Consider the following 23,932-nt stretch of genomic DNA (forward strand, 5'->3'; position numbering starts at 1 on the left):
TTTGACTTAAGACAGAAAGTATGGAAGAGAAAGGAATATACAGAAAATGTTGGGGACTGTTACAAAAGGAAATGAACTTACACAGATACAGAAAAATCTACAGAGCTGAATATGAGTCACTTAATATGAGTAGAAGCGCTAAGCATAGAAGAAACGCGTGTAGCTATATTGTTAAAATTGTGAGAAATTTATACTAAGAAGTGTATGTCTATGTCTGAAGCAGGCTGCTTGCGGCTTAACATGACTCAGCAAGCAGTAGCACAATATAACATATTGAGCCAATATTATGACGCGTAAATCTCTCATGCTGAGTATCGCCCATTCTAATCAAATGCAAAATGTGTGTGTTTTTAAGGTGGTATTTAGATGCTCGTGAGCAAGCATATATAAAGTACTCAGCTGTTTCCTCCCTACCGTATACACAGTGATCCGTATTTCTGTTTTAGAAGAGGTGCACCAATAAAGTGATGAAATAGTTATAAAGTAAGGAATGGACCGTATCCAGACATATATTTATCATGGACGAGATTTTAGGAAGGAGACTTCATAGCTCTCTTGCCACCTTTGGAAAAAAAAAATGCCTTGCGAACCTTTGGAACGTGATCTGCAACATTTTTTAAGCAGTTACTACTGAGTAATCTTCTTAAGATGTGATGTTGGAAGAACAGTTGAGACTTCCGGATCATATGCAAGTTGCTTGCTGCTTGTTTTTCCAGCTCGTTAGCTAGTTTATTTAGAATAATTACCGTGTGGGATTGACTCAGCTTAGAACAGGACAGTTAGGAGTCAATGTTAGCAATATTAGGGTTCGAATTGCATACACAAATTGACTTCCGTTGCATGCGACTGATTTAGGTCCCTACAGGTGCCTTAAGTAAAACTGTGATTCATATAAGACTTTAACTCTTTTATATCTAAAGCCTTATTTTCCGCCTCAAAAACGAAGTTGCTTGATCCGAGCCCGCGAGTCCGTTTGTACTGATCATTATTGATCTGCAGATTGAGATGGCCGCTGCCAGTACCATTTTCCATTTTGTTCGTCCATATGGATGGTTTCCGTAATATGAGTGCCTTCCAGAGGAACCTTATTCAAGTTCTTGAACTATGAATTGTTGTTCCATATTCGAGTGAATAACACAACTCTCTACTATGATTGATACAAGCAAATATTACACAGGAACTCAGCAAATAGGTGAACAAAACATATAATTTACTACATTAATATACACAGTTGATATTGTTCAGTAAAATGCATCTGACTAACTTCTTTTTACAAGTTACAACTGACATCTGGAGTAAATGTTCTCTGTAAACTCAGAATCACAATGCATAAAACATTGCTGAAATCTTCATTCAGCACAGTCAAAGTCTTGACAACACAGGTCATAAATACCCATCTTAATAACCACAGGTCACAGATACACATTTTCCTTTAACTATAAGTAACTTTATAAACTCCGCTACAAATTTTAATATTCCATAAAGCTTTTTACTTGGGGCTAGTGACAACAGAATGCTCCAATAATTGAGTACAAATGCTGATAGTCATACAGAAGGCGGTACAGCAACTCATCTGGTACGTAAGTATGCATTGTAAGTAAGCTGGTAAGTAAGCATTGTTATGTAGCGAGTACCTGCGATAGAGCACGTTTTCATACCTTTGGAAATGACCTTTTCGAAGAAGTGCGGAACTGAAAACGAATGTGTTTGAGATGCCGTATCATACCGTAACTTCAGCTTCGCCTAAAGGCGCTGGTGCGACATCGTGAAGATTTTCGTCAGGCCAATGAATGCAGATATTGGAGTTTATGTTTTCAGTTCAGGTGAAATGAGCCTCATCCGCCCATAATACGCTTAGCGGCGAACTGCTATCTTCATCACATCTAATGAGGAAAAAATTCGAACCCGCTGTTGCTCGTCTCCAGGTTGCAACATCTGGCCACGTGGGAATCGCTAAGAGAACACCCACAGAACAAAGCGCAGAAGCTTGAGCACTGTGGTTTTCGGCACATCCAAACTGCAGGCAACATTTTTTTTTAGTATGATATAGACCTGCAGTAATCCTATTATGCACTTCCGCAATTCCAACTTCAACACGAAACCATGATCTTTCGGATCGCGGATCACATGTGTATCTAGGTTCTTCTATTTTTTTTTATCAAATCACGTAGGGTTTTTACGGAACAGCTGCTTCATCTTAGCTTATGGTTTCGCCTGTAAACTCGCATTGATTCGACAGCATTTTCCCACTATTAAATGAATTGATAAAGCAGCTTTATCAATTCATTTAATTGTTTCCCTGTAAGTGCAATCGAGGAAGTTTTTTTTATGACCAATCTGTACTTATTTTATTATCTAAAATTTCCAGCGTAATACAGAATACATACATTACATGACAAGCTTTCCTATTCAAGCCTACAAAATTAATAAACATAAATTAATTTTTGGATCAAATTTTATTTTAATTTGTTAGCTTTGACATATTTAATGAAATAAATTGAAGATGATAAAAAATTGAAGAACAATTGAACTTATAACAGTTTAGTTAAAAAGAAATCAGACAATGTTTCAAATATATGCCTATTTGCATTGTAATTCAATCCTTGGAAATGTTAAATACTCATCAGCTATTTAGCTATTTCATCACTGAAAACGTTGGTTAAAGTGCATTTCGGGGTCGGGGAAATGGATTGCACCCGTGAGAAGTTCCGTCCCAATTTTGCTGAAAGACACATTAACAGAAGAATCCGATGATTTCCTATTTTCGCTTTTTCCCTACATCAAACCTCCTAAGAAAAATTTCAGTTAGACAATGATTTGAGTACCAAAGTTTGCGAAGAATCTATACACTTAAAAATAACCATGCTTATTCCGTAATTTCGATACAGGAGTCAGCATCGTTAACCACTCTACCGAAGAGAGTTGATAAATAAGATATTAAATCTATTTCAGAATAAAGAAGCAGAAAGGGAATATAAGAGTGTTAACACAAGGCACGTCGGCCACCTCCCCTTTAAATTAAATATTCATGCAAAGAATAGGTTTTGAAGTAGTAGATATTTTTCTTCTATTTCTCTTAAAACGTTTTCTCTAGCAATTTTTTTCCTTCTTCCAAATTCTGAGAGAAAATCGGTGCCGCGTTAAATATGCTTCTGTTAACTTCTGTGAAAGAAGTCAAGTTGAAAATTCGAACAAAGAGAGAATATTTTGTAACAACGGTTTGGCCTGCATAATTGTTTAAATAATATGATGATAGAATTATTGTGTACAAGTTTTCAACTTCAATCCCTTAAACAAGATATGATTTTGTAGTTGAAACGTGTTATCAAAAGAGGCTAGTAGTGATGACCATTTTCATCTTGGATGCAAAAGAGATAAAAAAAAAATCGCTACTGAATTTTGGAGAGTAATACAGAGCAGAGACTCTGAACGTTTTCCTTGAATGAAACCTTTTAAAGGAATGGTTTTCTTTGACTGCCTTATATTTTTCTTTATAATATATAGTATACAAAATAATCACAATAAAAAGAATTGCAAATCAGTAACTGAGAGATAAAAATTAGTTTAAGAATATATATGATCAAGAAGATGATTATTTTTTTGGAAAAACAATTTATGTTTAATTATTTTTTGTATTGTTATTTTTTTAACTTTGCAAATATTAACAGTTTTTTAGAAACAAAAATCAGAGATTATAATTGCACAATAGTTCGATTTTAATTAACGTGTAATTTAATTAATGCGCTTCAGCATTTTTAATATTTGGTTTAAAATTAGTTACTTTAATTTTTTAATTCTCTCGTTCAAAAATACACATATTTTGGTTCTGGTTTCCAATTCCAGTTTTCCGTTTTTTGTGGGGTTTTTTTTAAATCTTCTTGTTTTTTTGCGTTTTACTTTTTAACTGCATAAAAATCATGCATTTAAAGAATACTGATTTTCAAATTATAGTAAATAATTTTAGTGTATTTTCTTTCATATGTTTATTATATATGAGGTCTCTTTTTACGCTTTGACACAGCTTTATATCATTAAACAATTAAATATCAGTTTTAATAATAATTTTTTGTAACTAATAGGATCTGCATTACATCTATCAACGTCCAGTGTATATTCGATTATAGACTCCTGGTTCGTCATTGACACTCTTTAAAATTTCATCTACCCACAGGGAATCTATAGTTATCCCGTTCGGAACCCCTGATATAGGGGTATGCAGTACAGTTTTCTTCCAATTAAAACATAATCACTTTACCACACAATACAAGAAACGTTTCCATTCTCTTTGTTTCTTGGAATTTAATAGTGTGTTGAGCATTAAATGATAAAAATTGAGTGTTTTTTCTGAGTTAACAAGGATGAAAACGGCTTTTTAACAAAGTCGTCAATTAAAGTAAGATTTCTAAATTAATTAAAAAAAGTAGGCAATTGAACATAACTTATTAGCTATTTGACAATTACCAGAAGTCTTCTGTATTAATATATTCACCTCAATACATTCTCAGTTACAGTCTGCTGGTAATTATAAATTACACAGGCAAAACAAATGACAATCTGAGAGATTAATCATATTTAGCTATCATCTGAGTTTAATTTAATATATTATTCCTTGACTTGAGATTAAGACATTTTGAATAGTTGGTGAAGCAGTTCGGTTTCCTATTCAGAATGCATGACTAGGAAACTCTTACAGTTATCAACGTAACCAAAAAAATTAATTTATCTTAGTTATATAGTATGTTATGGTGCATAGTTATTCAGTACATGGTTATTTAGTACATAATCAACTTCACTGTTGGACGAAATCAATTAATTTTTAATTAGTTTATTTGGTATCATAAAATGCAAAAGATACTAGTAATTCGTGTAAGATCCAGTAGTGGTACATTATCTAGTACAAAAAGATCTGGCTTCAGGGTAAATTTGAATTACTAAATCTTAGAATAAGAAAAAAAAATATGAGAATACAACGAGAAATGTCACAAGATATTTCAGCATTACCTTAGAGAAGAACATTGTTATTCATTACAGGAGCTCCTCAACAAGCAGGAAACTAGTATTTTAACCTAATCTCGTAAATTTCTTCTTGACGGGATGATAAAATCTCGCATCAGGTGATATTCTTAAGAAAAATTCGACAAGTGACATTCTAGAGCAAATATTGCGTTATGAAACGCTATCCAATTTCATACCTCCATGAATTCCAGAAAATAATCAGTCTTACGTGTTGGTGTGCCCTTTAAGACATGTTGTTAAATTCAACGGCTCAGTACATTCTCGAGAAAGGAGATGCACAGAAAATCAGAAACCGTTGATCAAATTTGAAGCATAAAGCTTTTAATTTTGAAGCGTTCTTTGGGGCATTTGGTTTACTTTTTATCTCTTTAGCGTGAGAAGGATGTAGAAAGCACTTTAATCTGCAAGAAGCTGATGAAATCAATCATACTCTAAAAAGTGGGGTAAATTTTCGTAGTTTGCTATTCACCAGGAGGAAAAATCGTTGCCTTTATTTCCGATCCTCCCGCCTCTTCTAAGGAACTAGCTAATGATTTTTCTTCACATGAAGTAAGCGTGTATAGTCTCCATGTTTTTATTAAATTATTTATTTACAAGTAAATATCTTGAAAGCCGGATATCGATTTCGAGACTTACTAACTGTATGTACGAAGTTATATACTAAGAAATTAACTGTGCAGCTTCTTAACGCCTTGGTGTACACTCGAAAATACAGCAACAACAGAGCAGTTCTACCGAATGTTGAACTCGGGAGCACATAATAAGAGAGCATCTACTTATTTCATTTTACTTATTTTATATATGCACATCTGTTTCGAATTTTAGTATGTCCAACATAATATTTACAATATTTAATATTTGTCTCAGAATTTAAAAGAAAAGTGTAAAATATAACGAATAATTTCCATAAATTATCATACTATCTTTAACGAAGTCCTTACTCATGATAATTACTTATGAAAAGTTATTTACATTTCGATAAGTCTTCATCTGTATGAAAAGTTGCAGTTTTCTTTTTAAAAGTGTACAACTAAAGTAAAGCAAAACTGCAACATGAGGAAGATACCAAGTTCAAAATAAAACTAGATTTCGTTGTTTCATGTGCATTAGTTCAAAATAATGATTCCGGGATGCAGTAAAAACTACATATTAAACACATAATCAGAGTACATCTGGCCGCTTTCCCCGCTGATGCCACAAAACTTTTTTTTAACCAAAATATATGCTTGGAGAGATTAAAGTGCTCCATCTATTTTTTATATTGTGGCTCAAGATGATAAATAAATAATTAACTCTTTGCATTTTGCACTGTTATAAGAAATTAGCACAGTAATCTACAGTTAGAAAATACTTTGAAACTGGAGCACGAATTTACCCGCATGTGTGAATTAATGATCTCATAGTTATGAATTACTTGGAAAGTATAATTGTAATAACTAGGTCATACGGGTGCATGAATTATCGTATTTTTTTCTGCTATGCAGAGAACTACTATTCTAGCCATGAATACGTGTGCTTGTATTTTCATACTCATATTTTTAATTAATGTTGAGATCAAATATGCTCATCCCGTAAGAAAAGGTACAAAAGGTACTGCGCAGCATAAAGTGCCCCAGAAGGTAAGGATGCTTAACAAACATTTGCACATAATTTTCACAAATGAGTGAAACAAAGATCACGTTACTAAGCTTTGAACTTGTTTTCATTATAGCGAATGTATTAAAATTTTGTTTATAATTTTTAATCACGAATTATTTAAAAATTTTGCTTATGTGCGTAATTTCTTATTCGAACTGTAACGTATCGTTAAAGTTTTTCGTTTTAATTAATAGTAGAAAATAAATTTATTTAAAGTTAATTAAAATCCTGTCTATCTGGCTGTCATTTTGTTGAATTATTAAAACGCATTTGCTTTGATAAGTACTGAATACCAATGTTCCGATATTCATCAGTGCCAAGTGGATAAGACTTCTGAATACTGGTAACTGGATCTAAGTTTAGATAACACGAATGGAATGCTTACTGAGTATTTTCCCATGCATAATGCAATTACAGGCCAATTTCTCTAAGAAAGAGTTTTGTGCAAACAGCTTTTTCTCAGGCAGATAGTCCTCATGCGCATTGCCTTAGTCCAATCTAATTTACATATATATATAGAATAATTTGGTTTTCAAAGACAAGTAGTTTTCGTGTAGTAGTAATTTTAGTAATCGTCACTTTCATATTTCTTTATATTCGTCGACAAATATTTCGTAAGCCAACATGGATAAACTGGCGAAGTAAGCGTGCTGTTAACTGAAAAACTGCGTTAAGTACCTTTCAGATTTTTCAAATAAGTTCGAAGATAGGTGGAGCAACAGGCATTAGCAGTTAAGCTAATTGAGAGAAAAAATACGCTAGGTACAGAATAAAACCGTCTTCAGAGCTATTTATTTCAGCTTAGATTTGTCGCCATTGGCTCCATTAGCCCATAAAATTTTGGTTATTGGCTGAAGCGTTATATAAGTATCTGCGTCATCAGCTTCACGCAAAAATATTGCAATAAGCATTAATTTTTAAATGATGTAGTTAATAGAATTTTATTATAAACAGTTACTATTTTCAGACAGAAATGGGAAATAGCTAAATTAAAAAGGAGAGTTAAGAGACTATTGCAAATTTAAGGTAGTTATTTAACTTATTTTTTTTTTAAATCCTACATACATATAAGATGATTCCATGTTTTAACTAATGTCTTACTGATTTGCAAAGATGTTTTTTTATCTCATGTAGAAACCACTTTTTCACTTTTCAATCAGCGCTTTTGTATTGATAAATGAAAGAGTTATTTATCTTAAAAGACACTTTCTGTATAAGTTTTCAAATGACTTAAAACAACTTTAAAGCTTACTTTTTACATATTCACAGATAAGATTAGTAATATTTAAGATAATGATTTTTAAATGTACGTTTGTAAAAATATCATAAATTCCGAGTCAGCTCTCGTTACCTGAGATGACAGAGCCTATAGATCAGTAAGAAGCTTCCGAACGTAAAGCCAAATCTGGGCTTCTAGCCCTTAAGTGAGGCCTTGTAACTGAATTCACATTTTACAGAGCAAATGCTCTTATTTTTATTATTTTTTATTATTTAAAATTTTTTAGTTTAATCTTAAAAAAAAAAAAAAAAAAAAAAAAACCGTGCTTAAGAAATAATACTTCCAAATTGTACTTCACAGTTAAAATATTACTAAGCCATAAAGCTAAATTGGCACTTGCTTTCCTTATTAGTGCTAGTGACTGTAAAATGCCTGAAAAATTTCCAGCTTGCTCTCAGCGCGAAGCTGGCTGGCAACGTTGAAATATGGTTGGCGAGCCGATAGAGATTAAATACTCTAGTTTGTTATCAGCTTCGCTGATCCGGAAGAAACCCAAAGCAACCTTTTAGTTATCGTTCCATTAGTCTCCTTCCCTGCGTAACGAAGATTTTAGACAGCATAGAAAACTAACGGAATACTTTAAATCAACGACATATTATTAATAATAACCAATTCGGACACTCGCAGGCCATCATGCAGATTTTGAATACCTTAGGTTTTTGCGGCCTACTTCCTTGATATATGGAAAAGACCTTCCACCGTATATGACGTGAAGATCTCCTTTACAAACTTGTAAAATTCAGCTTACTAACTTCAGTGGTCAAACTGTTCAACACATACCTGAAATGTCGAACTTTACAAATAATAGTAAGGAACATTGTCTGAAGTAGAAGGATTATTCGTGCAGGAGTCCCACAAGTTTCAGTCTTAATGCCGTGTCTTTTTAACATTTATATAAACGACTTAAAGGACTCACTCAATAGCAATGGTCTCAAATATTTAGATGATACAGCTGTCAAGACGCAATAGATTAGGCTTAGCCATGCAAATGGTAATTTACAATTCAGTTTGAATACAGTTGCACATTTGTGTGACTTATGAGAATTTAAACTTAAATGCAGATAAATGCAGCGTTGTCCTGTTTAGACATAATAACAAGTGAATCTAAATGTCAAGTAATCAAACTCTCCCAGTTGTACATTCCATAAAATATTTAGGAGCTTTTTTAGATGAATATTCAAAGATCACGAAATACATGTCTTAGAAAAAGGCAGTGTTGCTATGCCATGGTGATTTCGAGTCTCATAGAGAGAAAAATGAAACTTAAATTTATGCATCAAAAGTATCTTATATGTCACTGCAATTCGCCTGTTTTATTGTACGCCATTTCTCTGTGTACAAAAGCGCTCAAGACGTACAGGAAGAAAATCATAATACTTTTAAATAAAATCCTGAGAGCAATTACTAACCCTTGGTGGTTTGCGTAAAATCAATGACTTCATCAAGATCTTAAATTTCATCATGCACAATATTATAATCTTATAAGCTCTCATAGCTTCTTACGGAACCCTAATTTTGACCATCTTTCTCAGTTAGGTGATTATGATAATAGTACTCTTGAAAATACCTTTAAACGACCGCGTGCAATACATTACAATGGTGCATTTTAAACTGCAATATGACTGAATCTGTATATATTTGTGTATATTTTCTTTTTTAATATCTACATTGTATTGCAATTCATTTCATTTCTTCCTTTGTTCCTTTGAACTACCCTCACCACTTTTTTTGCATATTTCAAACTTATCACATGTTTAAGACATATAAATTGCAAAGTGCAGATGCACTTTGCCTCACTTTTAAATACTCATTACAGTAATTGTAAATCTAAGAAAAAATTAAAAGAAAAATTTCATTACTAACGCCTTTAATAAAAATGATTCGCCTAAATAATAATATTATTAGGTTTGACATATATAATACAATATATATATAATTATTATGAATTTTACTATTCATTGTATATTATGTTCAAAGCGATATGCGAGAATGCAGCGAAAAGCCGAAAGAATCGAATAAGAGATTGGAAAAATCGATTCAGTCAAACCGTACAACTCTCCGGACTAATTTCCTTCAACTATAATTTTGAAATTTCTTAAACATCCTTTTCGCGTACAACTAACAATAAAATTTTGGAACGAAAAGTGTTCAGAATGTTGAGAAGTGCTAAAAATTAATCTTACTTTAAATATGGGATAAGAAACATTTATTTATTATATTTTATTTAAATGAGAATTCAACTGTTCTGGAAAGTTTCCAACAAGAGCTCTAAGTCAGTGAAGGTGCTAAAGGAGCTGCCACTCATTTTTGTCAAATCACCATTCGCTCACTTCGTAAAGTGAAGCGCTTATTTAAATCAGTTCCCCAGCGGATCGACCATATCTAAAGCAAACCTTTATATTTATGTGTTTTTATACATCTGAGATTCTTTACATAGTATTTAAACTCGCGCTTCGAATGAGCTGAAAAGCAAAAAGTAATTAAATGGTATTCTTATTTGAGTTTAAAATTTTTCACTGAAATGAAGAGGCCTAGAACTGCTTAATTAAAAGCAGATATTAAGTGCACGAAAAATGGTTCTTCTCAGTTTCATAACCAGGGCTCCATTTTGATGAACTAAAAATTCTTTGAAAGTGAGCGGGAAATGTTCATAAAAGGGGGAAAACGCCTTAAAAATAAACAAAAGTCTCCCCATAAGAAAAAAAAAATAACATAGAAAATGACCTAATTGTCAAATGGATAAAACCCAAACAATTATCCATACCTGACACTCGAATTTTATTTTTTCTTTCGAAGTTTCAACCTTATACAAATGTATTACAATTGCACTGAATTATTAAGAGCTTATTGATGTTTTCGAAAGTTAAAGATATTCTGTCATCAGTAAATAAGATTTTATTTCCAGCTAACAAAAGTCTCAGCTAAATACTGAGAAATATCGGTATGGAAAAATCCTTAGAAGTGGCGCTCATACTTTGTAGAAAAGCGTCTGTCATGATAGAAAGGACTTTAAAAGATTGTATGTCAGTTTCCGTCAGATGGGACATGGTTGGAGTAAAAATATGTTGATAGTAGTTGAGACAGAATTATTTCAAGGGTAAATTTATTTTTCACTTTGAGTACTAGAATATGGATCAGAATGCTCTGAAATGTCCTAAAAATTCTAAAAAAATCCTCTAAAAACATTTTCACATGCTTTAAAAGAGAGCAACAAAATTCCAATAAAAAGTGCTTATGTCATTAAAATCCAGGACTCCTTTTTTGTATGTATAAATTCTTCGCTCTCCGTACGTGTGCTTTGAAAATACAGTTGCCAGAAATATCTTTTTGTTGTCAGACTTTAATAATAGGTCATATTCGGAATTGATCAAAAGAGACATTCTAAGCATCGATCTGTTAAGCAAAGTTAAAGTGGCATTCAAAGAGATCTTTGAATCTTTATTATGAAATTTAAAATTTAACGTAGAAGAAGAAACTACTGTTTGATTTACTTTGATATTACTTCTGTATGTATTAAAATAGCTGTCGATTCGATTTCGGCTACTGGTCATTACGTATCCGGTAGAAATAAATTTTATTTTTCTCGAATGTTGTGTTTAAGAATGCTTAGCTTACGCTTCATTCATAAATGACATATAAACTCCTAATATATTCTACATCGTGAATTTCTTCTTTAGTAGTTCGTTTAAGTGAATATTCTTTTTGACTGTCATTGGTTCAGAAATAGAAGTAGTATTTCTTCTAATATTTGAGTGCTGTGTCAAGTATAGTAGTGCGTTTTACAGAAGTAGGTAAATCCATAATTATATTTGTGTAAGTTATTTTTATTTTTTAAAATATTTTTCCCTTTAGATTAATCATTTGTTGATATAGAATTCAAGAAACATATCGTCGTCGTTATGACTTCCATTTCCAACACTCCTTTTCTTTAAGGGGTGTTGGAACCCCAAAATCTTCAAAAAAATTGTAATTTTGGATTTTTGCATTTTCAAATTCTCTAATCTTTTATCTTTCTAAAAATACCATTCTTTAATCTCTATGAAAATTAGAACTGTAAAAAAATCTAGTTTTAATTTGTCATCTACTGCTTTGATCAATGAGGATTTTTACATAAAAACGCGTTTTTCTCCAAGCGTGATTTTTTTATACTCGATGTACCTTTTCTCAGGAACTACTGCTCACAGGTATTTATAAACATTTTATGGCTTATTTATTAGGTTTTCTAATATTTACTGAAATGAGCTTTTTGTAATAAACTTAGAAAAAAAAAATTAATTCTTTTGTGTGAGAAAAGTGCTAAATTTTACTATACCTAACAAAATAGTCTGTAATTTACTCTAAAATTCAAAATATTTCAAAAGCTCATTTCAGTATAATCAGATAGGTATACTTTAATTACAGAAAAAATTTCAAGCTTGTATCTATAGCAGATTTTGAGAAAAGGTACATCTAAAATGGCCAATTTCACATTATCGGTATAGGGGTTTCTGATACCCCTTAAGCCTATATGTGCATGAAAATGCTTGTTATTTTTATTATTAATTTTTTTTTTGGGGGGGGAATCATTCGAAGCTTTATGGATATAACAAGTATCGGGAAGAAACCAAAAGAGAGTAATTTTGATTAATTCTTAATCAAATTTTACTGTATTGTTCCTTAAAATTCATTATTATATTTTCATCAAATAATTGTCATAGAATCGTGAAACTCTACTGTAAATAAAGAATTAAAGCTATGGATTATTTCTTGTTGAAGCCACAGAATAAAATCAAATGCTCAAAATGACCCAGAAAGGAAAGTTCCTCCTTGAATATAAAGTGAGTGGATTTTTTGTTAATGACAGAACACGTTACGGTTGAGATGGGTTATTTCAATACAGGAAAACGACGAAGGCTATCTGCCTAAGAGGATGGACGGCTTCGTGAAGGACTTTATAAGAGAAACTGGATCGTATTCACGTTAAACATAGACAAAATTACTTAAACTAATCTAACATTCATTCCGTTCTCCTGGGTTAGGAACCAAAGTAGGCCGAACTCTCAGTATTCAGTTTCCTAATCACTCTGTCACTCGAAGCACATTAGGGCAACCTGTCTCTGAAGACACATTTGTAGAGCATTATTTAATATCAGCTAACTGATCATAATTATGTAATCCTTGAAAACCGTATGCAGCTAAGCCACTCAAATGATGAGCATAGAACAAAAAGAAACTTAGCGCTCGAGCATTTTTGCGAAAAATAATTTTCGCGATGACCCGAATATACATATGAGAGTGGAGGAAAATGGCAGTCTTGAAGAGTCACATTCATAAAGGAGAATTTTAATTGACAATTAAAAATACGTTTTGGAGACACTTCAATATAAACTTGAAGAATTTGATTATAAATTTTTAGAATTATAATACACTGACGAGATATGGATGCTTGTCCAACAGAAATAGACTGTCTTTATGTTTTTGTAAATTCATTTTCATGTTCTTCAATTCCTTTACAGAATTTAAAAGATCAACTTTTGAGAGATTTTGTGACATTGAAGATTTTGAGGTTTTAATATTTTATACTATTTTAAAAGTACTACGAGGAAACTGTCGTCTTTTTAAGGTTTTATTTTGAATTATCTGGATCCTCCGAAGATTGGTTTTTGTTGCATATCCCCATATAGATGCTGTTTATAATAACGCAGACTTTAAAACTATTTTCTATAAGGTTTTCTTTTTTTAATGAAAATGTGCCTTTATTTTAATATAGAAAAATTTTTTATATGGAAATCACCAATGTGATAGCTGAAAAAGCTATTTTATTTAGTATTCATGTTTATTTTGCTTTCATTTAATTACTTTTAATATCAGTGTACTTAAAACTGCTAAATATTTATCTCATCTTCAAGCAATATAAAAGTATCAATCATGGTTGAACCCATTTTGTAAAGAGGCTTTTACACAGGTAGTTGCAAATAAATAGTGTTCATAATGAAACACCAGATTTTTATACTTCACGTGCTATTTACTTAGAACAGATAAAATCGTATCTTGAATCGGCAAGTTAAGGGCATTGCGTTACTAGAATGCATTAAGGGTGCTAAACAAAAGTGAAACTTTTGTGTCTGCCACGCCTATCGCGTGCAACTCTAAAGAGAATTTTCCGTAAAAAGCTTTAGCATTGAGCTCGAAAGCCATCAGGATGAGGTTATTTGGGAAACATCATGTTCACAGTCGTTTCTTTTAGACTGACCAATGTTTACTTAAAAACCTTTTTTTCTATTTCTTTATTCTATCAGTCCCAAAGGGATATTGCGGTTAATGGTTATAATGCCCTAAAAGAAGATCAACCAGCTTATAGTAGAAGTTAGAAACCCTTAGTTAGTTCAGTTATCAAAGTAATTGTTTATACCGAAAATATCGTTCATGATTTGTTGCAGATATGTTAAAACTATATTTAATACTTAATGGATTATCCAAATGATATTAAATATTATTTTCAAATTTTTCCTCACACAAATTTCAGTTCAATATTTTGAAAGCAATTTTAAATCTTAAGATTAGATTTAATTTTCTTTATACTTTAGATTCTTCCATTTTTTATTTTTATACACTTTCCATCAACAATTTAAAAACGGATAGGCAGAGAATTACAATTCAGTCATTAGACATACTGCTGAGTGTAGAAGATAAAGAAGAGGAAACATGCGCATCTGAAGAGAGTTAAGTTTTCAAGAAGACAAGAATAACTGGTAGATAGTAAATTATTATTGTTGGTTAATGTTGCTTGAGGTACTGATGGTACTGAGCGACTCTTTGCATTGTTGTGATCGTTGGTTTTTAGTTTTACAGCAATAATATTTATGGCAATAGCTCGTTACATCTAAATGGAAACTTTTGTCAGGAGTCGGCAAACTCGACAGTGTTGTCAAAAGGAGTAGTTTACATTAGGACGAATTTTCAAACTCCCTTTTTCTATTGTATCTTCTTCTTCGCTGTTAGCCATGTGCTGTTTGGAATCCAACGGGAAAGAATAAAAAAGAACATAAATCACTGTACGTAATGCTGATTTAGTATCCCCAATTCAGCATTGACAATTTTATTCCCATTGCAGGTTTATGCAGAAAGATTCAGTAACTTTATTCCCAGTTCAGACCAATCGGGACATATCCTCTTAACTCATTTGCAAAATATTCTGCATTTTTACAACCCTATTTATAAAAATGAGACAAGTAAATTTTTATACTTCAGTTTCTGCTTCCCTTGTACATGCATGACTTTTCTATTCACATACTTTTTGTTCTGTACTAATGAGACGAGACTATTACTTCAAGTATTTGATGGATATACTCCTTGCCTATTTCCAAACACACACATATATGTCATCTGCCATTAGGAATTAGGGCTTTTTCGCTATGCTAGGCTACAACATAGTGACTTTTCTTACAGCTTGTTCAAAGAACTCCTAACGTAAACAGTAAAATATAGCACTATCAGTTAACAAAAAAGAACAAGAAGAAAACATACTTCAACAAATTAGTCCTTAATAAGAATAAAATGCGATAATCAGGTTGATAAGAATCACGTGATTGTTTTGTTATAACAAACGAAGAGTGAGGAGTCATAAATTCACCTTCCTTTACATTTATACGACGAGGCGGAAAACCAAGTTTTAGATGGTTCAGGATAGACTGGGAATAAAATCTTCACGCCTACTTTGCAAAAAAGTACATTTGGGACGTCACTAATTTAACAAAGGGAAATCACTAAACATGACCAAACCGACTATCAAAAAGTCTTTTATTGCTATCCCAAATTAACGGAAGATGGGTTTGATTTATTCAATTGTGACAAAGCCCGTTCAGAATATCTGCCTAATGAGAGATTATACCTTCGGGGAGAGCTTCCTAAAGCAAAATGGCTCGCATACATGTTATATATATGGGGAAATTTTTAAACACCACCATCCAGCTGACTTTTGGTCTGGAATTAAACCCACGGTGAAATACCTGTGTTCAGAGACTCTAACGTTTGGCTGCTGGTGTGCAGCAAACGAAAAATGTATTCTCTCACATGAGCTGAAAACCAACCATTTTGAAACAGCGATATTTATTTTTATAAAAGGACATTTTCTAGACATTTGTTGTTTATTAAATGTAGAAAAGCATCATTTTGCCAAATAAGGAACTAATTTCAATTTGTTAAAATTTTCTCGTTTTATTTCAGTCAAAACTATTTAGATAGTACTTTGAGAGAGTTTCAATTACCACAAAAGAACATTCCGAGGGACTTATTGCTTGAATAAAAAGTAGCATCACTTTGCCAAATAAGGAACAGTACTCAAATTTCTAGAACTTTCCTCACGGTAATTCAATAAAACTACTGAGATAAAAAGGGCTTTTTGAGAAAAATCAAGAAATCTGAATTCCGATTTACAGTTTTCTTCCAGAAAATTTAAGTTATCTTTTTTCAGTTACCATAATTATTCCCGATTTTCTCAAATATATTTAATTAATTAGAAAAAATTATTTCGAATAAAGTTGTCTTAAAATACAAGCTAAATATAGTAGAACAAAAATTACAATTAATTAAACTAAATGTGAATCCTACAATAAAAATTAATTTCAAAACAACTAACATGTAATTAAAAATAGTACTTTGATAATTTTGGTTGAATAAAACTTCTTACAAGAAATAAGAACAAACTCATGACTTTCATCGACAAATACGCAGCTATTACTATTGTTTTACTTATGAAACTGAATTTACTAAAAGTTAGGAAAATTTGATAAAGTAAAGAAAACTTGATTTTTACTTTAAATTGCAGTCGTGATTAGAGCCACTAAAGGAGGCATAAGAAAAAAGAAGCGAGCTAATGACATAAAAAGACTTTTGACAAATCACCACTCTCTACTTGCCAATCTACAGTGGCGACCAAACTAAAAAAGTTGGTGGATGATTACTCTTCATCACCAGGATTTGGCAATTGAGTCCCCTAATCCCCTGTCACCTTTTAAAGGAGGAAAATGTAGGGTTTTTCTGCCTCCTTCCAGCTTGCTTTTGTAGTATAAAGCGTTCTTTTAGTTGGCCGTGGATGAATCCTCTTGCCCCAACCTAGCGACGACACTTCTGTTGATAAAGAAAAGGTTTTCTGATAATGACGGCTGCTAGGACTGTTTCGACCTTCTTACTAGCCAAATTTGGCGTTTTTCATTGATCTCTTACCTTCTCCATCCAAATAAAGGGATATTCTGAATGAATACTGGTACAAGGTGAATAAAATATTTAATACTATTTTTATGTAGGGAAAAAATTTATGTTAAAAATTTAAACTTTGGTTATTACCGAAATGTGCTTGTTGCCGGAATTCTCTTAACTTTGAATTTAGAATCTAGTGATTGTTCTTATAATTAATTAATTGACCTTATCTTATAAAGTAATTAAAATTTTTATTCCTCTCAAGTTTATGGTTCTGAGGTCAAAATATGTTTTGAATAATAATGAAACATTATTTCTACTCAAATCATGCATGTCTGTCTTTTTACCTAACGAACATTTTTATCTCTTTATCTTAAGAAAATATGATTAGCTGAAAACACCTAATTCATATAAAATATGAATAAAAATATTTTCCTAATTCCGGAAATAGCTTAATGTTTAATACAAATCATAAAATCATATTGATTGAATTTCCTAACATAATACTCCAAGACACCAGAAAAGAATTATTAATTCACCAATCACTAGTTCTCCAACTAGGCAGATAGCTCTCGAGTGCTTTGTCATATTCAAATAACCTCACCTAACCAGTTCTGTAAAATATGCAAATTTAAGTTTAACAAATAATTCTCATTTAAGTTTCAACTTAAAATATTAAAAATACGTTTATAGGTACCAAAAAAAAATGTGAAGTCACAGAAAAACATATAATATAGCCTAATATAATCCCAGTGCCCAAACTATTCTAACCTAGGTTTTACATTCAGACAGCCCTAAGGAATTATTTATTTGTGGCACCCTACGAGTAATAAAAATCATGTATCAGGATGATTTGAAACACATTTATTAGATATATGGATAAATATAACTATTAAGGTAGTTGACCAGTCTACCCTTACGGCAAGCATTATCTATATAAAAAATAAATTATAATATTAAATATATGATTAATTGCAGTTACTATGAATGATTTAAACTTTTTTCTTTCGATTCTTATACTGAATTTTTTCATTTCCTTTCTCTTTAATTAAGTTCAATGGGAAGGTTGAATCATAATAAAGATTTTTTCTTTCTTTTAAGAGATTATAAAACAAACTGAGTAGTTAACAGATAACACCAGCGAAAAACGTGTTAAAGTAAGTGTGTTAATATATAATTAGTACAATTTGAAAAAATTATCTAGCTTATTGAAAGTGATTCAAATTTAGGTGGTTAAAATTTCAATTTTCGAGACTATTCCTTATACCTAGAGTGCATATCTAGACACAATACTATAAATGACCACCCATCCGTGTTTAAAAATTTCATCCTTAACCAAAAATATAGGAATTAGCACATTTTCGCGAAGAAGTTCATCATCATTCCACTCACGTTCCATTCCTTTTCAAATGAACGTCCAGGAAAAGTCAAAATAAAACTGTTGCCGTGCATTGCTCCCAGAAACAGTCCCGGAATATTAAATTACGTTTGGTCCCTCACGCTCTAATGTTCGAAAAGGCACCCAGAGGGAGTATCGTTTATGAATTCAATCATTGTTTTTCTTAGGCAGCAGCTATCCTATGTAACTCCCACTCCGCTTATCATTCTAGATGGAGAGAATACTTGAGCATAATGTTATTTCCTTTTCCAGTTGTGCTCTTTAACACTCCTAGACGGGACAATACAAAATTAACGTCGTCTTCTACATCACATAACAAGTGTTCAGTGACATACTGAAATATAAATGAATTCTGCCCCTTCAGTTTTACTTGTTAAGATACTGAAGACCCAAAATACTAATGAACCGCTAACTAATGAAGACTAAGAATCAAGACGATGACGTTAGTTGCTTTATTTACTTGATTACGTAAAAGCACGCAAAGGCTATCTAAAGGGAAGAATATCATCGTGGAGGGATTCCTAAGAGAAGCCTTCTCGTATCTATGTTACGCATTGGAAAAACCATGAAAATGCAGCCAACCCTTCCATCTTGCCGCGGCTTTAATACTAGCTTCGCCTATCCTAAGAGTAAGGGCCGAAGTGCCAGAACAAGATTCTCTCTCTGCGTTTCAGCAGAGGTTATATAATAAAAGCTTGAATCATAATAATTGGTTAATTAGTATAAAATAACTTATATTTTTCCTCACCAGAATTTAAGCAAATCGTAAACGAAGTTCTTAATGACATTGATAAGATTTTAAAATTCTAAAATCATCAGCCAGTCCAGGTTTTCTACAAGCATAATCTTTCAAAATTCACGTTCTGTCATTAAAGATTTCGTTCTCTCACTCTCCTTTTCAGCACTGTGTTGCATGAAACAGTGTGAAGAAGCGCAGTATGTTCAACATCTAGCTGCTAATTGAATTACTGCATTGCTATAAGCATTAGACAAACCAGACCTCAATGACATCCTATTTCAAAATCTGTACATAATGTTGTAGACGTATATTTCATTTAATTTTTATAACAAGTGACTGGAGAGCCTAAGTTTTATTCAACCTCATCACAATATGTTAGCTTTTAGTTTTCATTTAAAATACACACTATCAAAAACACATTCAATTTTACAATGCACTTCTACTAGGCGATTATGTCTTTTGGATAAAGTAACACAATTGCGTTTAACTCACAAGCATAAAATCCTTAAAAGTAGAAGAATACATTCGAATTTAAATGTAAAATGTTGGCTCGAATGCAATTCGTAGAAGAATTCTATATAGCCATTTTCAACCTTTTGTATAAAGTAACATAATCGTTTTAACTCAATAATAAAAATCCTTAAAAATAGAAGAATACTTTAACAGAAAATCTTCTTCTCTGAATTTGACATCCACTCTTGAAGTAAAAATAAAGGTATACTAGCAACTTCGTATATTACATAAAAGAAACTGACATTTGCGTATGCAATAAAATAAACAGTTATTTGAAGAAATAAAAGAAATTTTTACTTACTACATCCGCGTCTCTACGAATTCGGTCCAAAAGTAGGATAAGTAGCGATCCTCTGGATCTTTATTGCCTCTCTGAGACTGGTAACTGTCTTGGTCTATGGTAGCCTCTTTCACTTTTGGAATTGGTCTTTTATTTTCGTGAAGTTTCTCTACCTTTAAAATATTCAATTGGAGGCGAGCGCTTCATTGGTCCTTCTCGATAAGTGGTCTGCACCCTTTAGTCTCGTATACATTTGTTCTTTTTGCTTGTTAGTTCTTTTGGACTTCGGTTTTTGTGGTCCTTCTTCCAGCGGCTGTATATCATGTAGATTTTGTCTTGACTAATCAGTCGTTTTTCCGTCAGTACAAATTTTCTGTTGGCTTTATTTTCCGAGATTTTGTCTTCATCGTTCTTTAATTTGCTGTTGCTTCTTACACCAGTCGTCGCGACGTGTCAGGTATCCTTGAATCGTAGACATAATCCATATTCTATACTTTCTTCTTGGCCCCTCTCCCCATCCACTGGAGCCTTTTCTTTTGAAGAATCATCCTGCCTGGGTCTTTTCTTCTCTTTGACGTTCTCGTAAACCTTTTTTCCTTCGGGTTTTGTAAACGAACGCCGATGTTCGATCAAGCGTATTCCTTGATAGCCCTTCCGTGCTCCAGCCAGACAATTCATGCAACACCTGTTTAATAATCGGCATAACAGTAATACAATAATACTGACAATATTTTTCAGCTAATCTGCATTTCGTTTAAGGGTTAATCACTCTATCCTTTTATGTACACAGCTGTTTCTTGATTTTTTTGACTAAAAAAAGAACTTTAAACTTATTACAAAATTTCGTTACCTTTCCTTCTGGTGCCGTAAAACATTGGTGCGTTGGTGAAGAAACAGGATGAAAGTTGTGTTTTCTTGCGATATGGTTCGTGATATCCTTGGGGCTAAATGTAGGGTTATAATATCTAGAAAGTTCTAGTCAAAGTTCTGCAGACCCTACTAGACTTATATAGAATTATCGCTTCTTCTGAAACAAAACACAGAGTTTAAAAGAAGGATAAATAGTTTTTTCTATTCAAGTCTTAACAGAAAAGCTCAGCTTGTGATACTGATGAACTTCCGCGACTTGAGGGTTTTTAAATTAATAAAAGAGAAAGTTAAATTCAAATTAAGGCTACGTAGTCGGAGGCTACAAGGCAGAATAATCTATTTAAGCTTGCTCAGATGTGTAATGGTGTGTATTTTAAAACGTCGGCTAGAAGGCGTTGAACTAAAATACAACTTTGGCAGAGCTGGTTATAAAAGTAAGAAGCGACTGCCAGAAGCTCTAATATAAACATTCAAAACACTTAGCTTAAATACACGAAAACAACTCATTTGCATTTTGGTGAGGGCTACGGAAAATTATACTAAAGAAATTATAGTAAAGGCTTGAATTCATAATAATTTTCTGATTAACATAAAATACAGTATACCTTAAAGAATTTTACTGATATTTATCTGCCTTTTCATCTGCAGAAAAGATGGACAACAGGATGACAACAATCGATGAACAATAGGATATATTGAATGGCATGTGGTACCCTAGGGAAATCTTTCAAACGAACGAAATGTTTTGGATATTATATTCCATTTTATTTTATTTGAATCTGCCAAAAAAGCTCAATATATTTTCCAAGTATTCGCAAATGATTCAACATACAAATGAATCTCTCTTTTTAATGTCGGTAAAGCTGATCAAATTAAAAGATGCTGTAAAAGTAGATCTAGTTAATTTGGTCCCTAGAACATCAAATATTTTCTGAGTGAAATTAAGGAGAACTATAGGAATTTTTCATAAATGAATTAATGTAACTCTATTTTTGCGTATGAAATGGGTCAGTCCTTAAATATTCCCCTTTTACGGATTTTGCGGAATAATGGCATGAATCAGCGTGAAAGCTTCTGATTTCGCGAAAGAATAAAATGAAATTAACCTGAAAGCTTCCAACAAGAATCCATATGAGATATGTTTGTTGGAAGCTCGCAGGATTGATTGTCCTGGTTAATTCAAGCTATTATAAAAATATGATTCGATTTCTTTTACAAGATTCATACTATCCTAAAGAAACTGCAAATTTTATAAATTATTTTTAAAATAATGTTATACTTAGTAGTAGAAGAGCTGAATTGCTTAATCATGTGATCGGTAATATTATATGGCCATGGATTTTATTTGACATCCATGAAAGCAATAGATTCTATTAATTCATGAAACTCTAAAGGTTTAGAGGAATATTGGCACATACTGCTGACCTTTTTCCGACCATTCCTCAATTGAAGAGATTTTCTGGTAATAGATTGAAATTCCGTTACGAAATTATTAGTAATAATACTTACTCAATGATTTGTTTTTATTTCAGGATGACTGTTTTTAAAACCATTGCTTGGGCTTGAAAGCATAGTAACTTTGCTGAACGTGTTGAAAGGGCTCCCACAGTGTAGTATCAGAAGTTTCACATCTAATGTAAAGCAGATTTGAAACCACGTTTTTTAAAGCTTTCTCGCATGAATTTGTATTTTCCAGTTCCTAGTTTGATGTACAATGCATAAAAATTGCAGTATATTTTATGGTCGAGAAATCATCAGAGTTAAATTGAAATTAAAATATGGAAATTCTCTGTATCAAGCTGAAATAGGCACTCTGCACGAGGTCAAATTCGTTTATTTCATTCCAAATTGAAATTGAATGTGAGACTTAAGTGAGTGGGTACTCTAATTCATTATTTTCATTGCAGGTGGCAGTATTTATTAAAAACAATGATTTAGGTCATAAAGAGAATACAGTATAGTTTCAGTACAATTTGAAATTTACAAATTAAATTGAGGATTTGTGTTTTAATGTAACAAAAACAACAGATAAATATAATAAATACTGAGAGCACAATGTTTTAATGAACTACTATAGTAATAATACTGAAGAAATATTCGCGGGATTAAATCTTTTAAGAACAACATTAAAAAAAATACCTCTGGAAATAAGAATTTGAAATCTAAGGGATTTCAAAATGCAAAAATTTGGAATACACAAAATGATTTTGACAAGAAACCACCCCAATAATAATAAAAAAAGCACTTAAAATAGTATGCTGTAGCAGGCTATTATAAAGATTATAAAATTGACAAGTGGAGTTATTTTGAACATATTTACAGGACATATAAAAGTTCATTAAATTTATGCAGCATGAGAAACTCATGCTTCGCAAAGATCTAGGCCATAGGAAGAGCGTCGCTGCATAATTTTTTGAAACTTTGGATACTGACGTTTATGTTTAATTAGCAACTTTTAGCACAAACGGCGCGTATTTGAGCGGTCCATGTTCAAGTCTAACTCTACAGTCACGCTCGAACTAAAAGGTAGTTTACGATAATTCCTCACCATCAGAATTTTGTGACTGGGTCTTCAAACAAAGAGAAGTTTATAAAGTATTATCTCCCTTTTTCTGGTATGCCTTCCTGATGTAATGGTATCACACTTGACGCGTATTGGAGAAGTCCAGGTTCGAGTCCCAGGGAGGGCATTGCTCATTTTTCATGTTTCCTGCTTCATAATAATCTAATGATTCTACATAGGGTCTAAATTATATTATGAGACTTTACTAACAATTTTACAAACACAAATTTATAGTAATAACGAATACAGTTAATTTCAAATGCAACTTTCATTAAGGCAGGGTGGTGGCCAATGCAATAACGAAATGCATCATTAGAAGACACCGGAAGAATAAAGAAAATGCTTGAGCTGTGAATAATGTGACAGAAGCGTTCCAGTTTTACGTCGAATGTCATATATGCAGTATTTTTCTTTTTGAAAATTCTTTTTATAGATATTACATTGATTGACTTCCCAGA

General features: G+C 32.2%; 1 protein-coding gene across 1 annotated transcript in view; it reads left to right on the forward strand.

Moving 5' to 3' along the window:
* The first annotated feature begins 6,518 nt into the window (after positions 1-6,518).
* LOC118187038 (zinc metalloproteinase nas-4-like) overlaps positions 6,519-23,932 on the forward strand; it is a 72,111-nt gene continuing 54,697 nt past the window's right edge. The window contains exon 1 of the mRNA XM_085821436.1: positions 6,519-6,635. Within this exon, the coding sequence (XP_085677562.1) occupies positions 6,519-6,635 (117 nt within the window). The remainder of the gene's footprint in view (positions 6,636-23,932) is intronic.

Source organism: Stegodyphus dumicola, chromosome 7, assembly GCF_044657685.1.
Source record: "Stegodyphus dumicola isolate Sdum_Otavi_A_Nest chromosome 7, ASM4465768v1".
Lineage (NCBI taxonomy): Eukaryota > Metazoa > Arthropoda > Arachnida > Araneae > Eresidae > Stegodyphus > Stegodyphus dumicola.